Source organism: Manis pentadactyla, chromosome 2 (assembly GCF_030020395.1).
Source record: "Manis pentadactyla isolate mManPen7 chromosome 2, mManPen7.hap1, whole genome shotgun sequence".
In the NCBI taxonomy this organism is placed as follows: Eukaryota; Metazoa; Chordata; class Mammalia; order Pholidota; family Manidae; genus Manis; species Manis pentadactyla.
Window position 1 is genome coordinate 162,523,093 of NC_080020.1, and position 25,565 is coordinate 162,548,657.

Sequence of the window (25,565 nt, forward strand, 5' to 3'; positions counted from 1 at the left end):
CCCACCTGTTCATCAAGCCTCTGCCCCTCCATTTCTGGGACTGACGGCTCCACTACATCCTTCACCTGCCCCATGGCACCTTGCAGCCTTCACTCTCGTGCCACTGCTTCTTGGGCCACTGCTCCTTCTCATGCTGCTTCTTCTCGGGCTACCACAACATCCTTTACCATTTCCACAGCACCTCATAGTGACACCATTCCAGTCAGTAACAGCTTTTTGCCTCATCAACAGCACCTCGCAGCTCATGTTCTCGTGCTGCCACTTCTCGTGCTTCCTGCAGGAGGACATCTTTTTCCCTATGGCCTTTCTCAGTACTGTGAGAAGAAAACTCCCTACCAATCCTGCCACCTCATGGGCACCATTTCTCTAAGGAATTCCCTATTTTGCTGAGGGCCAACTTTACTGCCTTAGGGGTGACCTCCACCCCTTCCCAGTCTTGTAGTGGGGCCCAGTCCTCTAGGAGGCAAGCCATGTTGGACCACATATCTACTGGGGGACACTCAAATGTCTCCCCATCCATAGGGGCAGCCCGCCGAAGCACCCCTCCCATAAGAGCAGCCTGTTCTGTTCCTCGGTCAACAACGAATCCTGCCGACTATGCCAACTGTCTTGCCAATGGGTTTCAGCCCCGGACAAGTTCACTATGGATTCAGTGAGACCAAAAAATGACAATGAGACGTTCTTGGGGTGAAAGGGTTTATACCCAATTTTATTCCTACTGTGGCAGGTCAATCACTAGAATCCTGTCCACTCAGAGAGAGTCTGCACACAGCAAGTTGATCTCTGCCCCTAGGCCTCTCTGCCCCTGCAGCCGTCTCAGTCTCTGTCCTCGGCACTGCCACCACTCCAATCTCTGCTCTCCTGCAGCTGTGCAGCCCTGCAGCCATGTCACTATATTGCCCAAGCACTGGGTGGAACTCTTTATATAGAGTCAATGGCAACATATTGCCCACACATGTAGTGAGCTAGCCTACCAGCGCCAGGTGTTTTCTTTCTAGCAAAAAACTACTTGTTTACAGTTCATCAGGGGGGCAGGTATTGATTTTCTTTTCAGAAAACTTCCCTCTATGCACTCATGCATAAAAGCTGTTTCCAAGGAAGAAGAGAAGACTACTGTTCCCTCTAGGTCCTTGTGTCTTATTTCTCTGACTTCACACTCTCATTTCTGCTTAATCCAAATGGCCAAGGTCTCCAACAAGCCTCATGCTGTCTCCTTACCCCTAAGAGGAACATTTCCCAACCACTGTGCTAGCTTACATTGCATTAGCCTTTTTCTTCTGTTTTAGCCAAGGACTGTGTTTAGAATTCACTATGGCAACCCATTTTAAACACCAAAGTTATCTAAACTGTTATGGGCAACCTGCTGAAAAAGTTTGGAACTATTCCCCATGTTCTAGTCTCCCAAACAAATCAGCTTGCATCCAGGCTTAGCTTTACAAAACATGGTGAAGCAAAACCAAGCAAGACTCTTGACCAGTGTGGCTCTACCACACTTGCTTTGTCATTCAGCACCGCATTATCCTGGGTTCCTTTCTCCTGATGTGTTTCCTTGCAATGTTACCTCACCTCACTGTACACGGTGGATGGTCAGGAGGATTAAAGCAAACAAAAGACCCAGCATCACAAGTCAGCTGAAGAGGAAGTCAAGTTGCTGGTCTGGTGTGACATGGCCTTCTCTGTTCCAAGTGTAGCAGTGGAGTTATATGTAGCCAGATGCATCAAGGGCCCAAGTGGAAAGAGAGACGCCCAGCCTCCTGCCTGACCTCTGAGAAGAGCCTGGTGGAACCTAGGAGGTGTGAGAGAGCCTCTTTAGCACTTGAAGGGGAAGCCCTGTTTCTTGGCTGTGCTGATACAGCACATCCTTGACCACCTCCTCCTCCCTGACTCATCTCTCCTGCTTGCTCCCTCAGTGTTGAGTGGGCCCTGCTTTGCTCTCCTCTCCCTCCCAGGGGCATCTCATCCTTTTCCTCACCTTTGGCTGTTACCTGATGCACCTGGTTCCCAGGTGGACTTCTCTGCCCAGGGCTCAAATCCAGTGTTTCTGATTCTCTACTGAACTTGTCCTCCCCTTGTCTCCTCAGTACCATTAGTCAGCATCTTCCTGATGGTAATGCAGTCACCAGCCTCCCCGGCCCCCAAGGCTCCAAATCTCATCCATTTTTTGATGCTCCTCCTTTTTCCCACTTACTCTTCAAGTCCTACCTAGTTAACATCTCTTCCCTCTTCCAGGCTGCCTTCCCTGCACCCTCCCTTCTAGCTTGGACTATTGCAGTAGCCACCCAAGTGGTCATTGCTGCTCTCCCTTCCTGTGTGAGGCCTGTGCAGTCAGACCCTGATCCCAGCCTTCCTGTCTTGTCTCTCCTCACCTTTCCAGCTCTTGTGCTGCACTCACAACACCAACTTCTGTGCGATTCTGTGTGCCATTTCTAGAATTTTCTTTCCTGTCTCTTCTCATGTTTCTTCATGGCTCTGTTCACATCTGTTAAAATCCTGACCTCCCTTCATTGTCACCTCTGATTCCAGGTGGAAACTGGCCTCTTGCTTCTTCTTGTCTCCCCGGAGTCACTCTGTTGTAGTCATTTGTATTCATGTCTTATCTGCATCCCTAGTAGGTGCTCAGTAAATGTCAAAGGAATGGGCTATTGTACATATTTTTAGTTGTCATTACCAATAGAGCAAAGCTTAGCATCAAGTGGGCTTTGGAGATAAGCGGATCTGAATTAAAAATCCCAGCTCCCCACCTGCTGTAGCACCTCCATGAGCCTCAGCTTTTTCACTGGCAGAATGGGCATGATAATGGTGCCCACAAGAAACAGCTACGAGACGGTGTACACAGAGACCCCACAGAATGCAGAGCTCATGCTAAACGCTTAATAAAGGTACCTGTTACTCACTTCTCATATGTCAGTTTGATCTCCGAAGTTGATCACAATCTTCTCTTCATGTTGAACCAAGTGAACAAAACAGGTCAGATGCTGGCTTTGGAGAGCTGTTTGTGAGTCAGACTCTTCTGGAGACGAGGCTCCTGTGACATAGGCTCTGATAGTGTGAGCGAGTATTTGAATGTTGCCCGTGCTCTTGCCCTGGGCCGTGTCTCCCTGGGCAGCCCACGCTGCTGGCTGGCCTTCAGGCCCCTCACTGCTCTGGGCCTGACTTTCTCTGCAGTTGCTTCCTCCTCCTCTTCAGCCTTGAGCTGAGTGAGTTACTGCAGGCAGCTTACAACAGTGAGCATCTGCCCCCCACCAAGAGAGAGAGAACGTCAAACTGTGGGTTGTCAGAGCAAGAGGGAAGCTTAGATGCCATCTTCTGTAACCCCTCACTTCACAGGGCAGGACGCCAAGACCGCATGTTGAGTGGCTCCCCCAAGGCCACACGGCTGTTAGCTGCCAAGCTGGGCTCAGAGCAGAACTCTCCTGGTCCTAGTCCAGTGTTTCCTGCATCACTCAAAGCCTTCTCTCCCCCACCCCCTCCATTGGACTCATGATTTCTGACCATTTTCATTATACCACCAGGCCCTGAGGGCTGTGACTGAGTACCTGAGAGAGGACTGTCTCTCACTGAGAATTTTGGAGACTTTTAGGGTTGTTTGTCTGCTTTTCTGACTGTTTTGTATCAAACACCTCTAGGAGTTAAGGTGCATTAACATGCAAAAGACAGCCAGCAAATGCCACCAAGGCAGGCTCCAGCTGTTTCTTGGGGCAACTCTTAAATGCAGGAGGCAGTGCATACTAGGTAAAGGAACTGGGGTCACAAATGCCTGGTAACCATACCATACAGTTTTTTTAAAGCTTAATCATTTGTGATAATGTGGGTGCATTTGTAAATGCAAGTATAATCATAGCCCACTTTTCACTAACTGTGGAACGAATTTGTTTTGTGGATGCCCCTCTGCCCCCCTGCTTCCCATTTCCCTTTCCTACAGGCTTCTTGTGTGTGCCCCACCTCCCTCCAGGAAGAGACATTAGCTGTCACTCTAGCCCTGGCTAGTGGCCTTTGCCTTTCCTAGGAGGGAGCTTGGGCAAGGCAAAGCTTCCTGTTGAGGGTCAGTGGAGGGCTACTGCATGTGAGGCCAGGGACAGGGGCTGTGTGCCTGGAGTCCTTCCTGGTCACCCCACAGCCCCCTCACCTGCATGCTGGCCTCACATGCCCTCATCTTGCTTACAGGAGCTCACTCATCTGTGCACTGTTATTATTCTACGTGGCCCTGTCTCACCTCCTCTGTTGGCCCCTGAGATCCAGCCCATGTTCCAAACCCGGAGCACCAGATCAGCCTGTCCTCACCAAATAGCGTTTGGATGCTCTGTCTCCCATTGGGCGAGTTCCTAGATAGGAGGCTAGGAAATACCTCTTTATTCCAGACATCCACGTGCCTAGCTGCAGCCTGAGGAAGAGGGGACAGATATTGGGGGCCAGTCCTCAGTTTGTGCTACACGGTATATCCAGAAGGTTCTCATGATTCTAAAACCCCACTTTCTTCACATTGCTCACTCAGAACCTTCAGTGGAGTGCTCATCCAAGTCAAATTTCAGCAGCCAAGATACAGTTTTCCCAGGCCCTTCTCCTGTCACTCACAAGCATCAGAGCCGCTTCTCATGCTGGCTTAGTCCCAGTTCCCCAGAGTGAAGTTTCCATTCTCACACCATGGCCCCAGTCGCTCTCTGGCCACAACCTCCTTCCCCTTGCTTTTGTGCAGCCCCTGCCTCAAGCTGAACCTCTCGTGCGAGGCCACCTCCAGGTGTCAGCCAGCAGCCCTCGCCCTGCCCTGAACTTCCGTCCCACGCTCGGTTGTTTGTCCTCCGCTGCTTTGCGTGCACTAATATCTTGATGCTTATCTGAGAGCAGCTTGGGAGCAGGAACCCTATCGTGTTTCACTGTCATCTCTCTTCCCCGTGGGGCTTCAAATAACTTTGTAGACACTCCCTCACTGCTTGTTGTGAATGAATGAAGGAAGAAATGTGTGCTTGGGGGAGTGAGGGAGTGGTAGGTGAGGACAGCGTGGCTCCCTTCAGCGTGGCTCCCTGTTTTGTACGCTTGGTGCCCATGGCTTTTTTTCTTTTCCCCTTTATCAGGTGGCTCGACTCTTTCATATTGTCTCCTCTTTGGACCTCAGAGAAGGGCAGGTAACCCTGTTGAGAGGTGTGACTAACTCCAAACTGATCCAATCGGGTAGAGAGGCCAGCTGCCACCTCTGCTCACCAGCACCGGGTCTGGATCGGAGCCAGGTGTCTCTCCCGTGGACACCTGTGTGTGTACATGTGCGTGAATCCCAGGGCCACGTCCTGCTTCTGTGTCCTTCCAGAGCCTCTTGTTGTGCTAGTCTGGTAGCATTTAACATGTGATTAACTTACTTGGGTGTTTTTTTTTTTTCTTTGTTTAATGCCTGGAGAGTGAATTGAATTTGATAATTGATGCTACCCTGGGACAAATCCTATCTCTTTCTCTCTTGTTTGTTAATCCAGTTTTATGTAAATGAGGTCCCCGTCTTCATCCAGCATGTTAATAAGGAGCCTGCTTGGCATTGATGGGAAGCATGTGTAGCTTTTAAGGTTAACTCTGTCAGTGAGGGGGTGCCCCTTTAGAAGGAAGTACTAACTCTTCTTGAATTACCAGGGGGCAGTGTGGTTGTGCTGCCAGCTATGTTATCAACTGACTGCTTCACTAAAACCTTCTGTCTGTTCTCATGATCATCCATCATAGGTAGGAGATGTGTATATGGTGAGATCAGCTAAAAATTCGTGCTCTGCCAGAGCCTCCCCCTGTGACTTGGTGTGCCTCTCTGGAAAAGAGGATCTCATCAAGGGCTCACAACCAAGCTGAGCTGCTGTGTTGATCCCAGGCTCATGGGTTCTAATAGTATTCACTTGGAATGCTAGACGAGTAAAGGTCTGGGTTTTCCTGACCTTTCCACACCCCCATCCCTGACTAAAAAAAGCATCAAAATGTACAGAATTTGGTGTGTGTTGGCTACATGACTTTCTCATCCCTCACAAATTGGGTAAAGGATTAGAAATTGAAGATCTCAAATAGAAAACCCAGTGACACACTTTACCTCTCAAAGTCCAATTCTCTCAGAGTTTTAGCCAGGGAAAAAAAATTAAAATAATCAGGAATGGATTACCTTCCTATGCCCCCAAGGCACTTCTGTGGAATTTCAGGGGTTCTGGGAGCCCAGCTGAAGGAACCACTGGGCCATGTTGTTGACATGCCCAGAAAGCAGCAAGGTGAGTCTGTGAGCACATGAATAAACAATGGCAAAGCTGGGTAGACTGTGCTTGTGACACCTAGAATGGGTGACTGAAGAGGTCAAAAGTACAACAGGATACAAGCAGGAGATTCATCTTCACGGAAGGCTGAGTCTCTTTCCCTTTCTAGTCCCATGATGCTGGGCTGTGAAGGGGGGAGGCTGTCTCCAGGGGTGGGATGCTGAGGACAGTGCTGACGTGGAGTGAGAGCCTCGAGGCCAGGGGCTCAGATGAACCAGAAGTCTGCTGACCTTGGTTCATGGAAGAGCCCCAGCATTCTTAGCTTTTCCTATGGCTCATATTCAAATTGGCTGGGAGGAAATTGATACAGACTCAAAGAAACCACATACACACATGCTGGAATTTATTCATCCTTCATCAGAGTTACCTTGGGAGGCCCAACATTTATTCTAGAGATTTTCAAATCCTTCCAGAAACTCTTATTTTAGAATTATAATCAGAGCCAGATAATGAGCCACAGAAGAGGGTGACAGATTCTTGAACTCAGAATTTTCCAGTGGAAGGGATTCTTGTTCACCCTTTTAGTTTCTCCATGAGATGGCAAGGCTGAGAAAGACCAAGCTGACTCGGTCAAGGCCCCCCACAGCAGAGGTGAGACTAGGCTCTCAGGCCCAGAGAGTACTTTCTGGAGATACCACTTCTTCCTTCTCTGTTCTTGGTTTATTTTTTAAGTAGTTTCATGTCTTTTTTTTTTTTTTTTACCTAGATGGCATTTGCCAGCATCATTCAAACCCTATATTCACAAAATAGGGTCCTCAGGGTGGTCTTGGCAGAGTGCTGTGTTACTAAAAATGAAATTGTAATGATTTCTTAAAGCCAAAATGTGTTCATGGTACAACATTCTAAAAGTACAAAAAAGGGCACATAGTGAAGAGCAAGTCCTCACTGGCACAGCCCTTTTAAACAAACCCGGTAGCTCTTCAGCAAGCATGTTCACACAGGCATTCGTTTGGCCATTCACACAGTGTTCCTGGACCCCTGTCTCCTTGGCAGACAAAACTGCAAAGACCTCATCTAGGACAGAACAAAGTGACAACTCTGAGTGGTAATGCATACTGAAAAATATGTTTCTCTTTCCACCTGGTCCCCATCTTCATCTACCTGAGTCCTCCAAGGCAAGTCAAGTGTGGTCTCCTCTGGGACACCTTGCTTCTCAGATGTGTGCCCTCTGCCCTTTGCACCTTACAGCCCTCTGGCATTCCTCATACACTCCTGTGGACAGAGGTCAGTCCCTGTTCAGCAGGATGCCCCTCAGTGTTGGGACCCTGGCTGATGCATCACATCAGGGGTGGGGATTTCCTGCTGCCGCATGTTGCTCAGGGGATTGATCGCTCATGAAACTGTCATATGTTCATGCATTCCACGCCTTGACTCCTAACGTGTATCAGGCAGAGTGACAGACACTAAGGCTGCAACAGTAAATAAAAACAGTCTGGAGGGAAAGGCAAATCAACAAACAATGCCAATAGTTAAATATAATTGTATGGAGTACAAAAAAAAGTACAGACTGCGCAGACAGGATAGGATGGGGCTGAGATGGTTGGAGAGCTTCTCTGAGAAGAGTAACCATATTGCCCTGAAGCTAAAATGCTGTGGTTTCTAAGCCACATTGTTATCTCATGTACAACTACGGAGGAACATGCTGCCCGTTAAGTTAGGGCATAATGCTTTTCACCTAGAATCTTCACTTCTACTTAATAAAAATACTCTTTTAGACTTGAGACAGATTTTTTGTGTCACTTTTGTACATACATGAAAAGAAACATAGAAACACAATAAATGGGTTGAGGTCTTCCCAGACTCACTTCCTCACTTTCAGAGCACGAGTCTTCTGAATCATGTGTCATCTCAGCCCATCAGTACCCATTCACAACCATGCTCTGTCCCCTCTGGGCCTTCCTGAGCACCCGTGATGCAGCTGCAGGCCCTGGGACTTTCAGCCATGCTGCTGGTACCCATTCTGCCAGTTCGGATGCTGCTGCTTTCGTGTCTTACCAGAAGGTGTCACTGAAATATGTCTGACAACCTGGACGTATATTCCTTCTTCAAGTGGCTCTTGGATGGTTCGTTAATTGAACACTCGGGGGTTTCAGTTGCCTAGTCATGCCACAGGGCTTAACAACAAAGTGCATTCCTTTGAGGACAATGACAGCGATGTCAAGGCAAGAGCACCCATAGGACCCACGCCAATTTCAGAGATGAAAAAAAACGTGTCTTGAATTGGTGAGTAAGTGGGTGTTTTCATTGCAGCGACTCAGTGATGTCACGGGTCCTCTGGGTGAAGGTCTCTGTAAGTCTCCTCATCCCAGGGTGGCACTTCCACTACACTTGGAGGCAGCGAGCAGGGCGCAGGGTCAGGAAGGGGAAGTACCTCTGCATGTCAGGAGGGGAAAATACCTTTCCCCGAAATGCCTTAGCAGATTTCCCCTTCCCTCCCACTGGCCAGAACTGCACCATGTGGCCATCCATACCAACAGGGGAGGTTGGGAAATCTGTTTTTTTCTCACCATTTCAAGAATGGGGTAGAGAATGACTTTTGGATCTTCAGCTAACAGTGTATCCCACTGTGGTCAAATACACTTGGGATGCCCTGAGTTAAACAACCTGAAACACTGCAGGATTTCTCAAAGCTTTTAATATGGTGATATGGCTCATTGAGTTACGGAGAATGTGGTATTAAGCTTTGGGGAATCCAAATTTATTGCCCCCAAATAGAGAACCCAATTTTGCAGAATACTAGTAAACAACTCTTGGATGTTCCCAGAATAGCAAAAAGACGTTTCTCCAGAGCAGAGCCAAAGTGGCAGGGTGGATAGGGCTTGTGCAAGATGAATGGAAATGAGGTTGTGAGTAGAGACTGAGCAGGGCTGAGAGGTTTACAAATAAGAGTCATGTTAATTGTAACCATCTCGGATTGTTTTGATAGGTATGGGCTAATTTGTTTTCAAGAGCCTTGTATCTGTGCCACTATGAGGCTGTGATTTCCTCTGAGACAGGACTTGGTTCATACCGAGCGACTATTATCCCTTCTCTGTTCTCTCTCTGCCACTTCCAGTGACACTGGAGCTACTAGGCTGTCTGGCTTCTGGGGGCGGAATCCAGTGCTTTGCTAAAGTGGACATGGCTTGGTGCCTGCTGCTACTTTCTCTCAGATGCGCTGCTCAGCATTTTCAAGGGCTGGTAGACCACCAGTGGGACATTTAATTGGACTTGGGGTCATGAAGCGATTCCTGGTCTTTTGACCAGAAGTGCTATTTCTGTTTTTTATTTCAACAGTAATCTGTGTGTCTCAGGAAGCAGTAGCCGTATCATCATCATCAACTCTGACATTTTTTGAACACTTATTATGCACTGGGTTTTGTGATGGGCATTTTACAGGCATTATCTCATCTGGTCCTACCACCCATCCTGCTGTGTGCGTGCTCATCTGCAGAGAATACTGAGGTGGGGAGGGGTTAAGGTCATCCAGCTATTAGTGATAGGACTGGAATTTGAATCCAGGTCTGACTCTAGAACGGTTCTTAATCTGCACTTTATATACCTTCTGGCATGGTACTTGTGTGTGTTTATTTGTACATTTGTCTTTTTACATTTTGCCAGAAATCGAGCTGTATTTTTGGTATTTCCTAATAACACCCAGCACAATGTCTTGCCCATAGAACATCCTTGGTAAATAATTGTTGAACAGATAAATGAATAAGTGAGAAGATCAATGAAAGAGCAAATCAGTGAGTGTTTTTTCTGGAATGTTAACCTAACATTGAATTACTCCATTATATGTATCAGAACATTTCCCCCCTCTTTTCAGAGTTATTATTCTTTAGTCATCTCATTTCTTCTAAATTCTAAATGTCATCTAAGATGTTCCTGAGTAAATAATGATGGACCATTGGCTTATAGATTTGGAGGGGATTGTATCCACTTTCTTGGCAAACACCACCCAGCTATTAATGTCTGGAGGGTGAGGTCTGTGACCCCTTGCCTACCATCATTCCAGGGAGTGTCTGAGGCAAGTAGGGTGATCTCTGTCTTTTCTCACATCACGTCCTCCTAACACCCCTCTGCCTAGATTTATAATTCTAATTGTATATATTTGATTATTTAAATGATTTCTTTTTGTTGTTGTTAGTTTCCTGGAAAGATGATATTTATATCATTGGTAGGTTGAGAACTTATCTTTTTTACATTTTCATGCATTTTTGCTTTATTCTGACATTTCTAAACCAGTCTGCAAGCTCCTTTTGTTTTCCCTCTAATGACCTCATTCTGTGTTTGCTTCTTTATCGAGTTTCCTCCTTTATCCAGATGGCTTTCTCACTGAAATCACATCAGAGAATTGCTATGCTTTCGTACCCATTTTCCCTGCTTTTTGTTTTGTGAAGTCTTCTGCCATCTGTGAAAGCCTCTTGCTATGCTGCTGTGGCCCTCATTGGTTTCATGCATGCCACCCCCAGCCCAGAGCGGTCTTGTTAGCTCTTCTTGTCGATTTTGTGGTTCTGTTAGTGTCGCCAAGGTGTCCAGCCCTCCAGGACCATTCTTTCCTTCATTATCCGAATAGTACACCCCTGCACCCCCTGCTGTCCCAGTTCTGTGGGAAGCCTGCAGGCCCTCCAGGACGTCAGAAGATGCCCACGTTCATCCATTTGCCCAATGGCTGCTTGCCTGTCGCATTCTGCTTCAATCCCAACCCAATTCTCAGTAACCTGTCTCCTCCCAGTCCCCACCCACCTCAGGTTTCCTTCCTCACCAAACACAAGTCTCCATCCCCAGCCCCTGAGGCGCCCCCACAGCAAGCTGCCGTCCCTGAGCCTTCTTCATGATCCTTTTCACTCTGACACAGATTCTCTTGTCCAGACAAGAACATTTCCCTTCATAAGTATAATGGATTGATCTTGCTTTTCTAACAAAAGAACAATTTCCCCCTGAGATGAATTCTGTGACTCCCCCAGAATATGAAATGATTACAGCCAGCAGGGCTTTTTTTTTTTAATATCATTTTTTTTTCTTCCTGATTCATTACCTTTTGGGTGTTTTGTGAAGCTCAAATGTGACAGTGGAAGTAAATGTGCCTCACGAACAGTAACATGAACAGATAGAAGAAATTGCTGTAGTCATACATTTTTAAAAGTACGTCTGTATTTTATTTCCTTCAAGAAGAGTAAGAACTGAGTGCATAGATTATTAGGTTTTGATTTTCCTACCAGACTCTTGTGTACTGGAAACTGAGACAAATGTTGCCATATATGGATTTTATTTATGTAAAGCTGGAGCCGCAACTAACAATGCCTCCAGAGTAGGAACCACAGCCTGGTTTCTGAGGCCCTGTGTCTGCCTGAGGCTGCAGCCTATCTTGGACTGTCTGAAGGAGAGGAAGGACCTGGGAGCCAGAGGAACATTGCTGAGCCCCTCAGGAGGCCCTGGAATGTTCCAGGCCTTCACCCTCCCAATGTTTCCAGCAGGTGTGCTAGTACCTGCCCCTCTGCAGAGCACTTCCAGGTCTTGGTTTCCGCCTTGCCGACTGTCAGAGCTCCCTCTTGGCCTTTGTTGTGTCTGCCCCCCACTGCTGCCGTGGTATGTGGGCCAGGTCTCTGACGTGTGCCCCTCCTGTGTTGTGTCCAGGGACAGGGTGCCTTATCAGAGAGACTCCGGAGCTTCAGCATGCAGGACCTCACCACCATCAGGGGCGACGGTGCCCCTGCTCCCTCAGGCCCCCCCCCACCGGGCTCTGGGCGGGCCAGCAGCAAACACGGCCAGCCTAAGATGTCCAGGAGTGCTTCTGAGAGTGCTGGCAGCTCAGGTAGGTGTTGCTTCACTGCCCTTTTTCCCACCTGGCAGGACTGTCACTGAGAGAGGCCCAGTCCATCATGTGGCATGTAACTGCTACTAACACAAATGTCCATCTGACCATGGGGCCGGGCACCCCCCAGGCCCAGATATGAAGCTGGCCTGGGGACTCTGGTCAGGTGCAGGGTTAGGTCACCTGCTGCATCTTCCATCTGATTGTCTGGGAAATTGGTGCTGGTTGGAATCAGGCCTAGAGGCAGCAGGCACAGCTGGACCTGGACCCAGGCGTCTTTCTCTGTGCCCTTCCTCTCTGACCCCACACTCCGAGAGGGCTTATGTGTCTTGTCTCCCCCTACCCACCAGGGCTGATGGTTCTCATGGTCCTTTATCCCCACACACATTTCCTGTCCTCTCTATTTCTGCCGTCTTCCGTGGGCCTATATAGGGATTGACCCAGAGATCTTGTTCAACATGCGAGTCCTGGGCCCCAGAGGATTCAGTAGGTCTGGGGTAAGACCCAGGTGTGTAATGCTATTGAGGTGCAGCCACGTTTGGGACCCACTGATGTCTGATCCATCAGTGGGCTTCAGGCTTGTGGAGAGTAAAGGCATGGATTGGGTGCACAGAGCTGGGCCAGGACTCATGGTTTTCCAGATCATTTCTTGGAGAGATTACAGGGACCTTGGCTCTCAGGAGCTGAGCACTGCTGCTGCCAGGTGAGGGTGGAGGGTGGAGGGGGTGCAGGGGACAGTTCCAGACACCCCTCCATTCCTCACCCTTGGTGGGAAATTGAGCCTCAGTGGGAATTGGGCCACTCTCGGAGTCTGTGGCTACCATGTGTGCCTGGTGGCTGCCCTGCCCTTAAAGGCAGAAACGGGGACACCAGGCCCCCTGGGCCCTGACCCCATGCTGTGAGGTGCAGCCTGCAAGGGGCACCTCAGCCCCATGCCTCAGGGACCCCACTTGAGTTTGGGGGTCCTAGACACGGGTGAGGAAGCAGGAGCCCTGCGGATGCCGATCTTGCTCCCTGCTGGGCAACGGGCAACGGCTCGGAGCCAGCCTGCCCTCTGAGGAATACCCGACCTTACCAGGCCTGGTTTGAGGACTGTGCCTTTTTTCTGGAGGGGCCGTGTTTGAACCCTGGAAGGGTTGGGGAGGTAGAGGATTGGCGTTGGGGGTGAGGTCCATCTCAGGGAGTGGCTATTTCCTGACGGACTAACCCCCCCACCCACCCATCCAGGGGAATTTAGGATGGAATCCCAAAAGGCTAGGGAGGAGGGACCTCGGGGACCACTCAGTCTAACCCTGCGACTTTACCAATGAAGAGATGAAGACCCCAGGAAAAGAGCTGTCTCCAGGGCCGCCCACTGGTGGAGCTCTCCTGTGGCCTCCTGCCTCCTCAGCCAGTGCCTTCTGTCCACTCACTCACTGACCATCCAGGTTTCCTTGGGCATCTACAGTTTCTGACCTACTTGGCTCTGTCTCAGAAATAGGGGTACAAAAGGGAAGTAGGTATCACCTCCATCCCTGCTCGGCTTTTTGCCTACCAAGTCTCAAATGAAAGCTGTCATTTGGAAGGAAAAGAGCCCCAGTCCTGTTGAAGCTCAGAGGGCAGAGCAAGAACAGTGGGTAAAGTTGCAGGGGGTAGCCACTTAGGAGCCTCTCTGCCCCTCAATTCCTTGTCTGTACCAAAGAAACGACAATAGCCACCTGTAGGGTTGTTGTGAGGATTCAAATGAAATAATCCCTCTCGTGCTTAGGATCCTGCCTGGCACTCTGTGCGGTAGCTGCTATTAGTGTTCTTATTATCAAACTCATCTCCAAAAACACTTTTTAATATGAAATTGGCCAGGAGAGAAATGGGCTGCCTCGGGAGGTTGCGAGATCTCTGACAGTGGAAGGGCCCCAACCATAGCTGAATGGTCATGTCCAGGGCTCTCGGCCTCTCGGCAGGGACTCCTGCTTTGGTTGGAAGTGGGCCTAGGTGGCCCCACAGGGCCTTTGTCTCTAAGATTCTATGTTGTCATTATGGAGGGAGCCAAGTGGAGGAAGTAGGTCATGCGCGGTGCCAGGGCCACACTGGGTGGGAGTCCAGGTCTCCTGCCTAAACCTCCCCGTGGTGGGTTATTTAGGGCAGGCTCAGAACTGGGAAAGTGAGGAGTCTGGTGGGGTCTCAAAGGCAACGGGAGGCATCTCCAGGGCTTTGAACATCTTCCCAGACCAGCACCAGGTAGAAAGGGGTTTGGGATGATTGATCTGTGGCTGCTGCCTTCCTTGAGCACTGATGTCCTCAGCCATGCCCTGAGGAGCCACAGGTTCTGGTTGCAGGCTGAGCAGGTGGCGTGTGTGGAAGACCCGCTGTGCTGCAACTTGACCCAGTCTCCTCACTGCCCTGCCCTTGGCTGCGGCCCCTTTGATTTCAGGGGCAGAGAAGCAAGGCGCTGACCCAGCAGGAGGCCAGGGACCGTGTAGCACCCAGCTGTTCTGAGGCTAAAATAGAAGTCATCTCAGAAAGAAAGACAGGTGAAAGAGAGCCCATACCAGAGGCTCTGGGGCTGTTGTAACCCCCGAGCTGAGGGTCGGGTGTCTGGTAGGAAGTTTCCAAAGGAAGCCAAGCCACATACAGCTTGTGTGCCTTTCCAGCCCCCGGTGTAGGCCTCAGCCACCAGGCATGGTCAGGTAGGGGAAAGGGCCCCCTGTTTGGGCTGCCATCCTATCTGGGTGACCCAGGGCCTGTGCACAGAAAAGCAAAATGCAACACAGTGATACAGATGTCACAAAGCAGTCATTCCACTTCTTCCCACCAGGCCTAGACTCAGCCTCAGAAGCTTTCTCAGAATGATACCCCAGGCTGTCACCACCAGAGGGTTTGACCTTGGCACAGGGCATGAGCCCAATGCCCTTCAGCTTGCTCTTCGGAAAAGGGCACAATAATCCCAATTTAGCATTCATCTGAGAGTCGTGAGGGGAGCAAACAAGGTAATTTGCAAACCCTGGAAGCCTGGCAGTTGGTGAAGACAGCCTGGGAGAAGACAGGTAAAGGGGTGGCTGTGCCACATGGAGTGGTCTGCAGCCAGGGGAAGTGACAGTTTCGGTATACATACAGGTAGATCTTGAAACATGATGCCTAGTGAAGAAAGTGCAAAACACAATGAGATATTATGTTAGAATCTGTGTGAAACAAAAATATATAGCCATGGTATGAAATAACAGTATGGAATTAGCAAGAACACATTGCCCTCCCTGCAGAATGATCTGGGAGCTGTTTTGTCAGACATCACTTACTGAAAGCCTGGCATGGAACCCCAGGAAGTGTACAAAGGGAACTGAATGAATGAATGTGAAGATAGCATGTATTTAGTGAGCACCCCCTGTATACCAAGGCCCAGATAGACTCCAAGACCAATGGAGTGTACAAAGCAGCCGCCAATTAGACTTTCAACCAAACGGCCAGATGCTGAGCACTTTGGGGATTCAGAGGTCATCTGAGAAGGTTTTCTGAACTGGTCATTCTGCACCGGAAGGCATGGAGAGGATGGGTGACTGGGCAAGCGCCACTGGAATTACTTCTCAGGGGAAACTTTGACCCCATCTTCTGCCTTCCCTAGAGCTCAGGACATAAGGACTGACCTCTGTAGGCCAGGGCATTTTCTAGCACCTGAGAAGAAGCTGAATCTGGAATGATTCCCTCCCCCACCTTGGTGTCTCTAGAGACCCACATTCCTGGGACCTCTATGTCGAACACACTGGACTCCCCACTCCTCATTGGGGCCCCCCTGCTTGCCAGGGGCTGGTTCCTGTCAAGTGGGGGATATCACTGATGGTGTCCCCCATCCCCACAGTGTGTACCTGCTGCTCCACCTGCAGGAACCGGAAAGGTGAGTAACCAGCCAGCCTCTCTACAGTGGGGGTGCTAACAGTGAGCTGGTGCCTGACCTTGGGGCTCCCTTCCAGCTGCATGGTCTGGGGAAGGGGTCAGGAGGTTAACTCCTTAAAATGACAAACACATATTATTGTGCAGTGTCTGAAGGCTAGGAACTTGAGAGCAGCCTATCTAGGTGGTTCTGGCTCAGGGCCTATTAATAGTTGTGTCAAGATGTCAGCTAGGGCTGCAGTCATCCAAAGGTTTGACTGAGCCTGAGAAATCAACTTCCAAGAGCCTCTCTTATGGCTGTGGTCTGGAGGCCTCTGCTCCTTACCACATGGGCCTCTCTGGTGTTCCTTGAGCATCCTTACAACATGGCAGCTGGCTTCACCCAGAGTGCGTGATCTGACAGAGGGCGCTTGGAAAGCCACATACCTTTCCAACGTAGTCTTTGAAGTCACATAGAACCACTTCTGCCTTATTCTATCTGTTGGAAATGAATCATGAAGCCCAGCCACACTCAAGGGCAAGGAAATTAATCTCCACCTCTTAAAGGGAAGAGTATCAAAGAATGTTGTGGAGATATTTTTTAACTACCACAGGGTCATATTTCTTTGTACTCTGGGTGATGAGGACACAGGAACTCACCCAGGTCCCCTGAAGTGACAAAGCCCCACAGTTCCTGGGCTTTCAGTCCTGGTGCAGCCATGGGAGCCCTGATCCTGCTTTGCCACTTGCTCGCTGTGTAACCGTGTGTGTATCACGTAACCACTCTGAGCCTCAGTTTCATCATCTTAAAATAGAGCTCGAGATCCCCGCTTCCCCACCTCACTGTGCTGTTGTGAAATGGCTGTGGAAGGGCTTTTTAAAGAGGAGGTGGATAGCCTGGGGCAGCCAGGAGATCTCAGGGCGCCGGGATGAGCCTGGGGTATCCCAGTCTTGCACAGGACTCCTGCTGTGGCCCTCCTGGTGTGAGTGATGGCTAGGTGGAGCCGTGGCCACCCCATAGTTGTCGTTCTCTCCTGATCTGCTCCTGCTGTTTCCCTAGCCCCGGCTGGACACACGAGGGCTTTGGGATAGTGCTGGACTAGCCAGCTCCCCTTCCACCTGCACCGAGGGCACTCCTGCTACAGGAGCTGCCTTAGGCTCAGGGGGCAAAAGCACCCAGCTGGCCTGTGGCTGCCGCTGGTGTGAGGGAAGGGAAGGGGCACAGGCACCCTGGCTGCTTGGGCTGCCGGCTCTGGGCCGCAGAGGCATGGCTTGGCCCCCGCACATCTGTGGAGGGTGGGAGGACGTGAAGCTGCGTCGTAAGAAGTGTCTGGTTTTCTTCTAAAAAAGTTCTCAGTGCTAAGGGTTTTAAAGGTCTGTAGAGAAGACCTGGGCTAGGGGTTGGAGGCTTTGAGCCCAATGTGCACTGACAGTCAAATGAGTCCTGAGCAGGGGAGTAGTGGAGGCCAGCATCCTGCCCTGGCTCTGACGCTGACCAGCCATGTGTCCCTCTGGTGCTTCCCAGTCCACACCAGACACAGAGGAGTGTATATATATATCACATTATTTTGCTGTCCACCTAAAACAAATACAATGTTATGTCAGTTATTATATCTCAATTAAAAATAAAAAAGAAATGGGTGGCATGAAGCTATTTCCAGCATTAGGGCTAATACTTGGGGCCAAGGAACTACCTAGTTCGTGGGAAATAACCACGCAGTCCACTAGCCTCAGGTGACTGATTATTTCTGTCTGTGCACCCTTCAAAATTCTGAGTTTGTAAATTCCGTGAGCCATTCTGACAGTGTCTGATTCTGGGATATCATCACTTGGGGGGCCAGGGAGAGTGAAGCTGCCCCATCCCTTCTCTCCTCACAGGAGTGCTCTATGCTACTCTCTGGGAAGCCCTCACCTTCCCTGGAGCCTGGTGGTTTAAAAATTATGGCTGCATTTCCAGTATATTTAAACAGAATCCAGTTGATTGTAGGAATTCAGTGGTTTACTCTCCCTGGGAGCTGCAGGGATGGGGCTTGCCAAGGACTGGGGAGCAGGTGGGGTTCGTGGAAGCCTCCGGCTGGGGTGGCCCTACTTGGAGTTGCTATCTGGGAGTCTTTGTGCCAGGCCTCCCCTCTAACACTTAGTGCTCTAGAGTGTCTGCCCTGTCCCCCCAATACCCCCCTGATGGTAGGAAGACCCTCTGCTCTCTCTGAGGCCTCAGTCCCCTGCTCTGTAAAGCGGCGGCGCTGGGCCTGAGGCCCCTGGGCCCCCTCCAGCTCTGAGCGGCTGTGTGGGAAGGGTGCTGAGTGTGAAGCATCAGCAGGTGGTGTCGCGGGGCTGGAGGCCAACTGCAGCACCAAGGCAGTGAGAGATGATTTCAGGGGGGTCCCAGATGCTCTCATCAGAGGGACCCCCCAGCCCCCTGAAATGGTTCTCATCTGTGGATCTCAGACCTCTGGAGAGCATGCGCTCCCCACTTTCACTCCATTCCTGCCCCTCTGTCAGTTGATTCCCTATTGTTTCCTGCATGTCTGTCTCTTTTTCTGTGTTTCTATCATCTCTCCCTTCTGTCTCTACTACCCTCCTTCTTTTCTATTTACCTTGTCGTGATGTAGAACTGAACCTACATTGCTGCTTGGAATTAGTCACAGAAGTAGATTTTTTTCCCGTTTTTTTTTTTTTAAATCAAGTGTGTGAACGTCATTTAAAAAGCAAAGTCATGCCTTTTACCCTTCCTATTGAAAAAGAGAGAGAACTGCATTTTACCACACATTGAGGGTGGCCCTGGGGCAGTAATTTTCCTCTGACAGCAGCAGGAGCTGTCCAGAGGATTGGAGCATGAGAGGTGGGTGAGTGTCCGTGAGTACGTGTGCGAATGCACACATACTCACTCAGGCTTGTGTGTGAATTTCGTCTCGAAGACTCTTCCCTAACAATGTTACCTTCTCTCTCCTCGGTGCTGTCGGGAACGCGGATGTAAGTGTTCCAACCGGGTGTGCTGTTTCCAGACATGTTAGCTGACTTCCCCAGATGGCTTCTGCTAATGTGTGCTGTGTGGGTGTGTTTGCTAACTGGAGATTGTTCTGCTGCACTGCCGGGGAGGGGAGACCTAGGGCCAGGTGCAGACTGACCTACTCTGGCCTTTTAGGGATCTGAGACTGGGTCAGTTTTTCTCCCTGCCCTCCTCACAGACGGGAGGCAGAGCTCTAACCAGCGTGCTGTAGTCTTGCTGGCACATTCGCTAACACAGAATGTCAGCCAAGGCCACACATCCTTGTAGAAGACAGTGGGGTCCCCTGCCCTTTGCTAGAGGCTGCCCAGCCTTGAGCACCATGGTGGCAGTTCTTCAGACTCAAGGCCGTGGCTCTCATTCCCTGAAGTTTGGAGGTGGTTGTTGAGGCCATGGAAATTGCACCTCCCACACAATTGTCCCCTGGAGCAATCCCAGTATTAACGTGTGGATTAAATTATTAAATTGCCTCTTCATATTCAAGGAGCCCTGAGGGTGCAGCTGATTTGGGCAGGGGATAACCGAAACCTGGAGTAAACAGGTGGGGGACACCCAGAGCAAAAGGAAAAAAAGAACAATCGAGAAAGTTGATGATCCCAGGCTTGGCCCTTACTAAGGCACTGTCTGAGCAGGCCTCTCCCAGCCTACAGTTCAGCTTTGAAATTTGTGGTTAAGACAATTGTGCTCTCATGCTGCTTCCTGCTGGCAGTTGGGGAGTGTAGCAGCAATAAATAGGAAAGCTGCTCAAGATTAGGGTTGGGTTGTTAGCTTTTCTTAACCCACACCTCGTGCTGTTATAGTCTAGTGAGTCCGCTGTTGATGAAAAGAACATAATTGGTAGCTGAACAAAAGCTCTGGTTTTTATCTGTAGGCCTCAGGGTGGTTGGACCAGATGATCTGAGGGCCCCAGCACTGCCATCTGTGATTCTAGTTAAAATCAATATATGAAGCACAGGAAGATGTGTCTGTGGGTGTCAGATAAGCCAAGTATAGGCAGCAAATTTTTTTTAAGGAAATATTTATACTTCAACTAAGATAGGACCACCTGGCCAGATGACATGGAATATGTAAAGCATTGAACATTTAAAAAATACCATGCATTCAATGACGTGAATTAATTCTGGAGCTTTTCCTGTGGATTTAGTCAAGGCAGATTAAAACAGGAGTACTGCCGTCATTTTTGGGAGAAAGCCGCTCCTAGATTTTCCTTCCACTAGGCTCCTTTGCTTTTCCTGGCCTTGGCCTTGGAAATGAAAAATCTACATAGCTTTGCTTAAGGTTCTCTCTAAAGGCTTCCTGGCATTTTATATCCTGTCTTAAAGAATGCCAGGAGCCACATATGGAAGTGTAATGCACTATCAGTATTGCTGGTATGTATAATACAGAAAACTTCTATTTCCCTTTTGAAATCACTGCTGCTATCCTTTGTGCAGGAGGTTCTTTCCTCATGCTTTCTTCTGGTGTGGCATCACAGGTCTAAGCTGCGGGCTTTGACATGTCTCAGTTAAGGCAGTGTCCCTCTTCTCCTGGGAAGCAGCCTCTGCTTTGGTAGCTTATTGGTAGATTCTGAAGCCTGGGCTGGTTCTTGCCCAGGCGCCTGCCCAGGCCCACAGGTGCACCCTCACCACTGCGGGTTGCCCTGCAAGGAGGCCCAGAGGAACTGGCCCTTCACACACTGGGGCCTTGGCTGTCCTAACAGGCCTGGCTTGTCATGCAGTGTGTCTAACCTCGCCCTTGCCTGCCCCTCCTTGCTCTGATCCTCCTTGCTGTACTTTGTCTCCTCTGTTAGATTGTAAATGGACAATAAGTGGTTGAGGGAGATGTGAATGAGGGTGTGGAGGCATGGGAGCCTCAGGTCCAAAATCCCATCCAAAACCCGCTGGCGTTTTCTGACGATGAGGAGGAAGACCTGCTGGATTTCATGTACAAGTATAAGGCCCCTCGAAAGACGGAGTTTCCCTTGGAGGTACACAGCGTCTGGGGCTGTGGGTTGGAGCAGGTGTTTGCACAAGAGCTTTGCCCTGGAAATCTGGGGCTCCTGGGAACCTTATCTCTTGGGACATCCAGCACCTCCCGAGTGCCTGAGTGGGAAACTGCCATCAAACAGGCAGTACAAGCCACTAGGTAACATTCAGCCACTTGCCAGAGGGTGAAAAAGATCCTGTAGTCTAATTTAGAAATAGGGGAGGTAATACAGTGTCTAAAAAAAAGTAACAGCTATTAGCTTAAGATGATGTGTGAATGAAAAAAAGCCCAAATAAGTGTTTTGGGAGAGAAAAATGTGTTACATGGCAAGTTTTTACAAATAAAGCTTGTTCAGTGCTGTATCTCCAAGACACGACATGGTAGATATTCACAAAATACTAAAGCTGCACAGCCCTTTAAAATGACCAAAACCCATACATGTGATAATGTATTGTTGCAGGTTGTGGATGTAAATGGAGGTTTGGCAGCAGGACGGCCAAGCCTAGAGCCTCGTGGCTTTGCACTGTGGTGAGGGTAGGGAGTTGCCAGCCTTGGGCCCAGGTGCAGGGCTGGCAGAATTGGGGGACCCCTGCGCCTTCCTTCCTGTGCCCTGTGTCTCCTGTCCTATTCTTCATCTGCTGAATACTCTGCCTTGAGAGTCCATCTGAGGAAAATGGGGGTAGATGCTACAGAGTAGACACTCCTGGGAGACTCAGAGGAGGAAATGCATCAAAAGGTTTCTCTCCTGAAGCACAATGGCCTCTCAGCCCTGTTCACAGGAGGGCTGTAATTACTACCACCACTGCATGCATGACTTCAGCAGAGTCCTTCAGGGTGGTGCACATAGCGGTCAACTTTGAAGTTAGAGATTTTGGTGAAAGATGTTCTGGATTTGGATCCTGCTCCAGAATGGGCAACCCCTCAGTGGGGAGAGCGGCCCAGCTGAGAGAGCAGGAAAGGTGCCCAAAACATTTTTCTTTTTAAGCTGCACAAATTGCTTTACTGCTAGACAGCCTGAGGGAGATTACTAAAACGGTAGTGTTTGCTGATTCTTCTTTTCCTCTGTCTGGAGGTGGCTGGTAGACATTTCCAAGTCATGAAGTTGAAGTGTGAAGACTCAGGATATGGAAGGCCTGAGCCTGCTTGGTCCCTTCCCTTCTGTGTGCCTGCTGGGCACTGAGCTGCTTCCTGGAAAATGGTGGTGAACATGGACCTGGCCTCAGGAAGGTCACAGTGTGGTGGGGGAGACAGCGAGCAGAGCAGGCACATTCTCAGGAGTGCAAAGTCCTTTGATGTCCTCTCAGTGCAAAACACTATGAGAACAGAGGAGGTGACCCCTGGCTGTGTGTGATGGGGCTTCACCGGGAGGAACTCAGGAGTGATTTTGGGGCTGGGTCCTAAGGAGGCTAGAAAAAGCAAGACAGAAGGGAGGGAGGGGCTTCCAGTCAGAAGGAATAGAGGTGTGAAAGGCCAATAGAAACAAAATTTGAACAGAGAGAAGTGGTCACAGGTGGGCTGAAGGTAGGTTGGAGCCAGTTGTGTGATCCCTTCGAGTGCTGTTCCAGGAGAAAACATTTTCTTTCATTGTAACAGTAACCCCTGTGATTTGTCCCATGGAAGGAGGGGTCCCCTCCTTGGTAGTCATTTATAGGGGAGAAGGGGTGGAACCCTGTATCCTTAAAGACAGTGTTTCCCCTTGTTGTGTGGTTTGCTGTGCGTTAAAGGATTTCACATCCAGAAAGAGGACTGGAAATTTGGTGTTGGAAGTTTAAGCATGAACCAAGAAACACAAGGACAAACGAAATAACAAAGACAAGAGATGGGGAGACATTTCTCTCTGCTGAGTCATTTGTTAAGATCATTTTGCTCCCAAGGCAGAAACATGTGTCATCTTTCTGTGCAACCGTTTGCCTGAGAGATGTAGGGACTTAGGATCGTGAGCATGAGGAAGAGGGAGGTGCCAGCCGCCTTCTCAGTCCGCTCAGCTTCACAGGATGCTTGTGACGGGACTCTGATTCCTGTTGTGGAAACTCGGAGCCCGCAGCCCCAGCCAGCCGCTTCACACATGTCATTTGGCCAAAGGAGCTGGACGTCTCAGCACACACCCACTCAGGTGCTGTCCTCAAAAGGTTCCATGTTGATGCCAAATTGAGGGATGCCCTTTTCTGTTTTCTCTGCCAGGCACCGCCTAGAGTCCTTCGATCTCACTTCCGGAAGAAAAGTACCTCATCCTCGGCCACTGAAACCACGTGAGATGAGCCAACAGCACCAGATCCACAGAATGTTTCCTCTCTGCCTTAAAGAGCTAGTCTAATAACAGAAATCCGCAGGCTGGTGTGCTCCGAGTGCAGCCTCACAGACATGGCCTTTCCTCTCTCCCCTCTTCCACTCTGCAGATTTTTCCCCTTTTATTTTAAGGCTGGGGAGAGGCTACAGGGAGTGTTAGTGTGTGTGTGGGGGGTGACATTTAAGTCTTCTGAGGTTAGTCATTTTCCACAACTGGATTGTTATTACAGACAGCAATGTGTTTTTAGATGAGAATTGCCCTCACACTGCTGAGATGTACATTTGTAATTTATTTGTTGCATACTTTGTTTTTAGTCCTGTAAACAGAGCAATTTTTTAAAACTTTTTTTTGTTCTTGGTACTAATACTTTGGACGATGGTGTATATATTTGTGGCTTGTGGCTTATTAGAGTCGACAGCAAGGGCTGCCAGAGGTTCTGATATGTAAGACAACAGCAACAACAGAAATGTAAAAAATTCTTTGGATTCTAGAGAATGTCTCAGATGAGCTTATAAAGCTTCCAGACACAACTCCAGTAACACATCGTTTTACCCACAGAAGGATGATCCATATGAATTCTTCAGGCAGTTGCTTAGTCAGCACACTGGGGTTTAGAATGAGAGACAATATTTTAGTGATAGAGATGAGTGTAATGAGAGGCCAGGGGAACAGCCTAGAATAAGGAAGAGCTGTGGGAAGCTCGTCTCCCCCTCAGACTTGGGATTAGGAGCTTCTGAATCCTTGTATGGGAATTAATCATTGCCGTAGGCAGGTGGCTCACCCTTGTAAAACTCCTTGAGGATGTGGACTCACAGGGCTGCTGTGAGGAATCCTTTTGAGTGTTTCAAAAGTGCTTCACAAATATTTATCCTTCATAGTAAGCAGTGTTGTGACTTAATTCCCCAAGGAGAGGAGCCTAGAATCTGAGCACCTTGCTGAAATGAACATTTAAGCAAAAACCGGTCAACCAAACCAACAATTGTTTTCAGATATGCTACAAAATACATGAGACACCTGTGTAACAATCAAAATGCTGGCTTCTAGAAGTTTCAGAGCTCTTTATGGATATGACTTGCTGCTCAGCTCCATGGGAAGTTGTGGCTCACACATTTCTGTTCTCTTCCTGGCTTGTGCAAAATGTGAATGAGAGGTCACATGCTCACAGGCACCTCAGGTCTTAAACATTTAAGACAAGCTGGGATTGCTTAGTAGGAGAATAAAGCACTATCTGAGGGGACTCCCCACTTAGATTGAGAATTTTATCTGAAAAGAAGAATCTGGTTTAGATAGCATTTTGGTCTGAGGTAGCTGCTCTCCCCTCAGGGAGCTGAGCCTAAATGTAGGACTCATGTATTGTGCGTAGAGTTGGTGTTTTCTTTCAATGTAATGCATGCAGTGGTCACAAACCAGTTACTTACATACTTGGACTGTGTTTGTTCACAGATATGCCCTGAAAACTAGAGATTAGTGTTACTTCCCACATAGAAGTTATTGTCAACCAGCTACGAACAGGCTCAGTTAAAGACTGTTTCATTACTGAGCTACGTGAACATCTATCAGTGGTCTTTGCTGATGACACAAAGGCTGGATCTTCCCTCAGAAAGGGTTTTACTTGAAGTTGATTGTTGCCAGATGCGCATATTTAAATTCCTTCTCCCCATAATTTCTCTGAAGATGACTTTGTAATTTACAAAAGGATTTAGGAAAATAAACTAAAAGCAAATTCAGAAGGCACGTAGAGGCTGGCTGTTCATTGTGCCCTAAACCCAGTAATACCTTAACCTGTTAGCGCAGACATAAAATGTTTTCTTCAAGTTCACTGAGTTGTTTCAGACAGAAGAAAAATATACCCTTTAAGATGTATTTACTTGTTAGTTCGGAGTACCCAGAATTTTCAGAAGTAGCTTAACTTAAGCAGCTTTTTAGCAACTTTTTTTTTTTTTGCCAAAATAATAAATGCCTTCAGCAGCAGGGGTTAAAATCCTATTGTGAACTAGCTGTATTTTCACCATTTTACAACGGAAAGTTCTAACAAGTACAGGCTATCAAGTTTGCACTCAACTATGCCAAAACAAGTTTGAAGCATTCTACTCTTAGACATGCTGTATTACTTCTCATCCAAGATTTAACAAATATAAAGGCGTCCAAACTACTGTCTTAATGTAACTATTTTTCCTTCAGGTGTTGATTAGGGAGTTCGTTTCTCTCTTAAAAACAGTCACTGTACAACTGAGAGCAGCTGTCATATTTCTGGCAAAATGTGTTTACTTATCCAACAAGCTGTGTATTTATGTGTACGGACTGATGTAAAATGTGAATGCCTCCAAGTGTACACATAGTGGCGTGGTGTTGTCTAGACGATATAACTGAATGTTTTTAATTTGCTGATTTACAGACACAGGCTGT

At 48.8% G+C, this 25,565-nt stretch overlaps 1 protein-coding gene across 4 annotated transcripts in view; it reads left to right on the top strand.

Annotated features, from left to right (window-relative positions):
- The window catches only part of REEP1 (receptor accessory protein 1), a 97,411-nt gene extending 72,099 nt beyond the window's left edge, over positions 1-25,312 (top strand). The window contains exons 6-10 of one of the 4 annotated variants that reach the window (XM_036931162.2): positions 5,070-5,255; positions 11,883-12,060; positions 15,890-15,925; positions 20,716-20,873; positions 23,054-25,312. In XM_036931162.2, coding sequence (XP_036787057.1) covers positions 5,070-5,255; positions 11,883-12,060; positions 15,890-15,925; positions 20,716-20,873; positions 23,054-23,125 — 630 coding nt within the window. In that variant the 3' untranslated portion in view covers positions 23,126-25,312. The remainder of the gene's footprint in view (positions 1-5,069; positions 5,256-11,882; positions 12,061-15,889; positions 15,926-20,715; positions 20,874-23,053) is intronic. The other 3 variants (XM_036931163.2, XM_036931164.2, XM_036931166.2) reach the window with 3 other exon arrangements.
- Positions 25,313-25,565: the final 253 nt, after the last annotated feature.